Consider the following 7,338-nt stretch of genomic DNA (forward strand, 5'->3'; position numbering starts at 1 on the left):
AGTCCTAATAATATAATACAACCATGTTCAATTTAGGAAAACAAAGAACAAACAGTAGATAAACATTATTATTCAAAAATTTAATGCAATAATCATTAATGCAACTGGCACATCGAGGATAGTTTTGGGATATTAGCAAATTCTTGGAGGTTTACACGACTTACTCGTATCTGGCCGATAGTTTGATTCTTCACTGTTCATGGCAGCGACACGTTCAATTTCTACAACAGTTATACAGTTTAGTAACTATTGGTAACAGGTAATTTTCAATATATTCACTAACCGAATCAGCATGTAGGAACGAGTTTTATCTGACGGACACCGTTCTGATTCTTTTTTGAGTACCACTGCTCAAACGAAATGCAACAGCAATATTTAAATTCAGTATCTGATTAAAATTAAATATACGTTCCCAAAAGTATTGATCTGAATATACATCCGGTAAAGTTTCATTGGAAATAAAGCATCTTATATAGCCTTTTCGTCTCCTTAAGTGTAGTTTAGTAATGGTCAGTAGAGATATTTAACCCTGCCTTGACGATATCATCAAATTCCAATTCATAATTCATATCTAATTCATTTCATAACATTATAGAGTATTTATTCTGAATTTAAAATCGCTAATTTGAATACTTACCATCACTCACATCTCTTTTCACAAACGGACGTGATGGAACAAAATTTTCTAGAGCGTGAAACATTTTAGCGGATAATTCACCGTCGACTATAATAGGTTGTTGCGATGTGGGGATAACCTCCATCAATAACATACTGAGACTCAAGGCTAGCACTACAGACCACATCATGGTTTCACTGCAACAGACAGAAGTATGTTATGGATAACGTTAAGGGAGGATAGGCAGCGGACACATGTCTGCAGGTACTGAGACTCACAGCTAGCACTACAGACCACATCATGGTTTCACTGCAACAGACAGACGTGTTATGGATAACGTTGTAGGAGCAGAGGCACAGGACACAGGTCTGCAGGTATTGAGACTCATGGCTAGCACTACAGACCACATCATGGTTTCACTGCAACAGACAGAAGTATGTTATGAATAACGTTATGGGAGGATAGGCGGCGGACACAGGTCTGCAGATATTGAGACTCATGGTTAGCACTACAGACCACGTCATAGTTTCACTGCAACCGACAGCCTTATGTTATGGATAACGTTATGGGAGGATAAGAAGCGGAAACAGGTCTGCAGGTTTTGAGACTCTTGATTTGCACTACAGATAACATCATGGTTTCACTGCAACATACAGACATATGTTATGGATAACTTTATGGGAGGATAGGCAGCGGACACAGGTCTGCAGGTATTGAGACTCACGGCTAGCACTACAGACCACATCATGGTTTCACTGCAACAGCAGACGTATGTTATGGATAACGTTATGGGAAGATAGGTAGCGGAAATAGGTCAGCAGGTTTTGACACTCTTGATTTGCACTACAGATAACTTCATGGTTTTTACTGCAACAGACAGACGTATGTTATGGAAGGATAGGAAGCGGAAACAGGTCTGCAGGTATTAAGACTCACAGCTAGCACTACAGACAACATCATGGTTTCACTGCAACAGCAGACGTATGTTATGGATAACGTTATGGGAAGATAGGTAGCGGAAATAGGTCAGCAGGTTTTGAGACTCTTGATTTGCACTACAGATAACATCATGGTTTCAATGCAACAGACAGACGTATGTTATGGATAACGTTATGGGAGGACAGGCAGCAGACTCAGCTCTGCAGGTATTGAGACTCTCGGCTGGCACTACAGACCACGTCATGGTTTCACTGCAACCGACAGACGTATGTTATGGATAACGTTATGGGAGGACAGGCAGCAGACACAGCTCTGCAGGTATTGAGACTCTCGGCTGGCACTACAGACCACGTCATGGTTTCACTGCAACCGACAGACGTATGTTATGGATAACGTTATGGGAGGACAGGCAGCAGACACAGCTCTGCAGGTATTGAGACTCTCGGCTGGCACTACAGACCACGTCATGGTTTCACTGCAACCGACAGACGTATGTTATGGATAACGTTATGGGAGGACAGGCAGCAGACACAGCTCTGCAGGTATTGAGACTCTCGACTGGCACTACAGACCACATCATGGTTTCACTGCAACAGACAGACGTGTTATGGATAACGTTGTAGGAGCAGAGGCACAGGACACAGGTCTGCAGGTATTGAGACTCATGGCTAGCACTACAGACCACATCATGGTTTCACTGCAACAGACAGAAGTATGTTATGGATAACGTTATGGGAGGATAGTCGGCGGACACAGGTCTGCAGATATTGAGACTCATGGTTAGCACTACAGACCACGTCATGGTTTCACTGCAACCGACAGCCTTATGTTATGGATAACGTTATGGGAGGATAAGAAGCGGAAACAGGTCAGCAGGTTTTGAGACTCTTGATTTGCACTACAGATAACATCATGGTTTCACTGCAACATACAGACATATGTTATGGATAACTTTATGGGAGGATAGGCAGCGGACACAGGTCTGCAGGTATTGAGACTCTCGGCTGGCACTACAGACCACATCATGGTTTCACTGCAACAGCAGACGTATGTTATGGATAACGTTATGGGAAGATAGGTAGCGGAAATAGGTCAGCAGGTTTTGACACTCTTGATTTGCACTACAGATAACTTCATGGTTTTTACTGCAACAGACAGACGTATGTTATGGAAGGATAGGAAGCGGAAACAGGTCTGCAGGTATTAAGACTCACAGCTAGCACTACAGACAACATCATGGTTTCACTGCAACAGCAGACGTATGTTATGGATAACGTTATGGGAAGATAGGTAGCGGAAATAGGTCAGCAGGTTTTGAGACTCTTGATTTGCACTACAGATAACATCATGGTTTCAATGCAACAGACAGACGTATGTTATGGATAACGTTATGGGAGGACAGGCAGCAGACTCAGCTCTGCAGGTATTGAGACTCTCGGCTGGCACTACAGACCACGTCATGGTTTCACTGCAACCGACAGACGTATGTTATGGATAACGTTATGGGAGGACAGGCAGCAGACACAGCTCTGCAGGTATTGAGACTCTCGGCTGGCACTACAGACCACGTCATGGTTTCACTGCAACCGACAGACGTATGTTATGGATAACGTTATGGGAGGACAGGCAGCAGACACAGCTCTGCAGGTATTGAGACTCTCGACTGGCACTACAGACCACGTCATGGTTTCACTGCAACCGACAGACGTATGTTATGGATAACGTTATGGGAGGACAGGCAGCAGACACAGCTCTACAGGTATTGAGACTCACAGCTAGCACTACAGACCACATCATGGTTTCACTGCAACAGACAGACGTGTTATGGATAACGTTGTAGGAGCAGAGGCACAGGACACAGGTCTGCAGGTATTGAGACTCATGGCTAGCACTACAGACCACATCATGGTTTCACTGCAACAGACAGAAGTATGTTATGGATAACGTTATGGGAGGATAGTCGGCGGACACAGGTCTGCAGATATTGAGATTCATGGTTAGCACTACAGACCACGTCATGGTTTCACTGCAACCGACAGCCTTATGTTATGGATAACGTTATGGGAGGATAAGATGCGGAAACAGGTCTGCAGGTATTGAGACTCACGGCTAGCACTACAGACCACATCATGGTTTCACTGCAACATACAGACGTATGTTATGGATAACTTTATGGGAGGATAGGCAGCGGACACAGGTCTGCAGGTATTAAGACTCACAGCTAGCACTACAGACAACATCATGGTTTCACTGCAACAGCAGACGTATGTTATGGATAACGTTATGGGAAGATAGGTAGCGGAAATAGGTCAGCAGGTTTTGACACTCTTGATTTGCACTACAGATAACATCATGGTTTTACTGCAACAGACAGACGTATGTTATGGAAGGATAGGAAGCGGAAACAGGTCTGCAGGTTTTGAGACTCTTGATTTGCACGACAGATAACATCATGGTTTCACTGCAACAGACAGACGTATGTTATGGATAACGTTATGGGATGACAGGCAGCAGACTCAGCTCTGCAGGTATTGAGACTCTCGGCTGGCACTACAGACCACGTCATGGTTTCACTGCAAGCGACAGACGTATGTTATGGATAACGTTATGGGAGGACAGGCAGCAGACACAGCTCTGCAGGTATTGAGACTCTCGGCTGGCACTACAGACCACGTCATGGTTTCACTGCAACCGACAGACGTATGTTATGGATAACGTTATGGGAGGACAGGCAGCAGGCACAGCTCTGCAGGTATTGAGACTCTCGGCTGGCACTACAGACAACGTCATGGTTTCACTGCAACAGACAGACGTATGTTATGGATAACGTTATGGGAGGACAGGCAGCAGACACAGCTCTGCAGGTATTGAGACTCTCGGCCGGCACTACAGGCCAAACGTGGTTTCATTATTAATGGTAATTATCAATCTTTATCATTCAACAATTTCTACGTCAGTTTTAAAATACAGAGTGCGTAGACCATAAACGTATTAAAAATACTGTCACACATATACTTAACCACACATAATTTCTCTCATCATTGAGCCATCCTTGATATATTTTACATCAGAACCAGATAATTAATCGTGTTAGTTTTTTAATTGCATCCTAGCAGCTCATTATAAACTCGCCAACTGTTACACAGAAGTATGTCTCGGGTAACATTGTGACAGAAGAGGCAGCTGTAACATGTCTGCGGATGGTGAGACTCATATATCACAGCATAAATTAATAATTACAGTCAGTAATTCCCACTTGTGCGCGCAATTGCAATAAATTACATTAATACAATATTAATAATATTATAATATTGATATAATATAATATTAATATAATATTGTAGTGCACGATAATATCACATTATAAGCGGTTTGACTAAGTATAAAACTGACCTTGATTCTATTAATTGCGTAACAATATTAGACATCTGTTTTTTATTACAAGAGCAAAATTTCATGGGCTCTAAGACAGAATAACAACATTTAAGACAGAGAGCAAACCTATGTTTTATTTATTACTTTTCATAACTATATACATATTGTCTTCCCAGTGTACTTAAATTTATTTCCTGATTTGATGTGTATAATATATCAAACATTTTTTTTAACATCTGTGTTCGGTAACTTCGAGATATATCAAAAAATAAAGCTATTTGCATACACGTAATTAGTGAAGTTTAAAAATACGATTCAAATTTTAGAGTTGATCACTGTATTTATTCAAACAACTCATAACCAAAATGGTAATAAATTTCATTAAAACAATACTTTTCCAATATAGTTTATTTTTTGTACGAGGCGTATCTAAACCAAATATTTCGTCATCAGGTAACTCGTCAATACATATGTACATAATTTTTATTACAATTAATATTAAAACACTATATCATGTAAACTCAACCAATTGAATCATGTGATTTAGTTACAAATATAGGCATGAAGTTAGTATCTTTCATTAATCTTACCATTTACGTCCTACATCACAAACAAACTAAAACTATCTGCCGTCTTTTTTAAGCATTTAAAGAAATTTGCAAATCTGAAAGTAAGAAAAAAACATGCACAGAGCAAAATACGGTTCCTTTTTTTAACCCTCGAAAAGCAAGGTTCTAGCAAATTTATACTTCTAATTAAAGCATTTTTTACAGTTAAAAGTAATGGCATTATTCTTAAAATTAAATGTATTATTGCAATTACGTGGTGATTAGGCCTATATTAAAACTTACCGTAAGAAAAGGATGTACGTAGTTGAGTGATACAAGTTTTGCATTCAAATGCTTTATATACACAGATTGCACGTGTTTTTGTAGTTTATAAGTATCTACATCCCATTTACTGCTGTTCATCATCATTTATGCTCTAAGTAAATGTTTTATTACTGAAAACTATTGAAAGAGTAATACTTTTACTAGGGCGTTTTAGACAATTAATATTCTGTTTTTCAGTTAATGTCATTTTATAGTTATTAATTTTTTATTCTGATTATATTGCATTATTCTTATATCATTATTCTTGCATAAATTGAAGTGTAATTGACAGATTATATTCAATTATCAACTAAATGTGATACAGAAGTGGTAAACGGTAAATTTACAATAGATTGTTTCCTATTCTGTTACTACAATAAACTTTTAGTATAAAGCTAAATTTATTGCCATGAAATATGCAGTGGTGCGTAAAATGTACACAATAAATTTATCACCACCTTCGTTTAGACAGAACGGTTACTGTGTGGACTAACGTAATTATACTTGAAATTATTTGAACAGCAACTGGACCAAAAATATTTGTAACAGTCAAGATTATATCAAATGTAATATTAAAAAAAGCTATATAACATTCATTAAACGTAATTTTACTACAAGAATAGAGAAATTCAGTTATTCTTACTTATATTGAAATACAAGACAAGAAGTTTCGTAATGTCACATAAAAAACACAAAATCTAGTGATATAAAAATCTGTAGCTAAATGAAAAAATGTATAAGTAAACCATTTTCTACTAACTAAATATACGCTATATCTGAATTTATGTATTGAAAATATTTTTCATCAGTTGGATTCAAGCTCTTCACGGATCTATTTTTTATAATTGCATGATTTTGTCTTTATGTATCTACAATATAACAAAATCATAATATTATTATTATTATTATTATTATTTAAAGCTTCACCATTAAATAATGCCACTAGCTTCTACAACATTTAAGGCTGATTCACAAATATTACTTTTTTGGTGGGTTATTTGTGAATAAATAGGTTATTCTCTTCACCAAATCAATGTGAACTGTATAAATATTAATTACAACAAATATAAAAAAATAAATTAAGGAAAGGATCAAAATAAACATTACAATGACAAGTAATTTCATTTATGTGTGTGAATAACTACACAATATTTTTATTGTCTTAAATTAAGACCCCTCGGATATCTTGTTTTAAGTATACATTATTATGTAGTATTAAGGTTTTCACGTCTGGAATTTCTGAGATTCTACTTTTAACTTTTATGGTGTAACAATTTTCTAAGTAATTTTGTTCGTGTACATGTAGAGAGTGACTGCTAATGTCCTTCTGAGCCGCTATTAACAATGTCAAATCGATGGTCAGATACTCGTTCGCGTAGCCGAAAGGATTCGGTGTTTGGCCGATATACTGTTTTAACAGAAGTAACAAAATAGATATGTCACAGTTGATATTCCCTTTGCTTGATCTCTTATAATAGTTTAGAACGTTTACTTATTAACATTATATTACAGGTGCCACAGTAAGGTTTAGCTAGA

General features: G+C 38.0%; 1 protein-coding gene across 1 annotated transcript; it reads right to left on the reverse strand.

Annotated features, from left to right (window-relative positions):
- Positions 1-50: 50 nt before the first annotated feature.
- On the reverse strand, positions 51-5,917 carry LOC124364423. Its single transcript, XM_046819912.1, has 3 exons — positions 5,782-5,917; positions 638-813; positions 51-221 (listed from the first exon to the last, which is right to left on the reverse strand). The coding sequence occupies exons 1-3, from the start codon at positions 5,823-5,825 to the stop codon at positions 133-135; spliced, it is 309 nt and encodes a 102-aa protein (XP_046675868.1). The 5' UTR covers positions 5,826-5,917; the 3' UTR covers positions 51-132.
- Positions 5,918-7,338: the final 1,421 nt, after the last annotated feature.

This window comes from Homalodisca vitripennis, chromosome 6 (assembly GCF_021130785.1).
Source record: "Homalodisca vitripennis isolate AUS2020 chromosome 6, UT_GWSS_2.1, whole genome shotgun sequence".
Lineage (NCBI taxonomy): Eukaryota > Metazoa > Arthropoda > Insecta > Hemiptera > Cicadellidae > Homalodisca > Homalodisca vitripennis.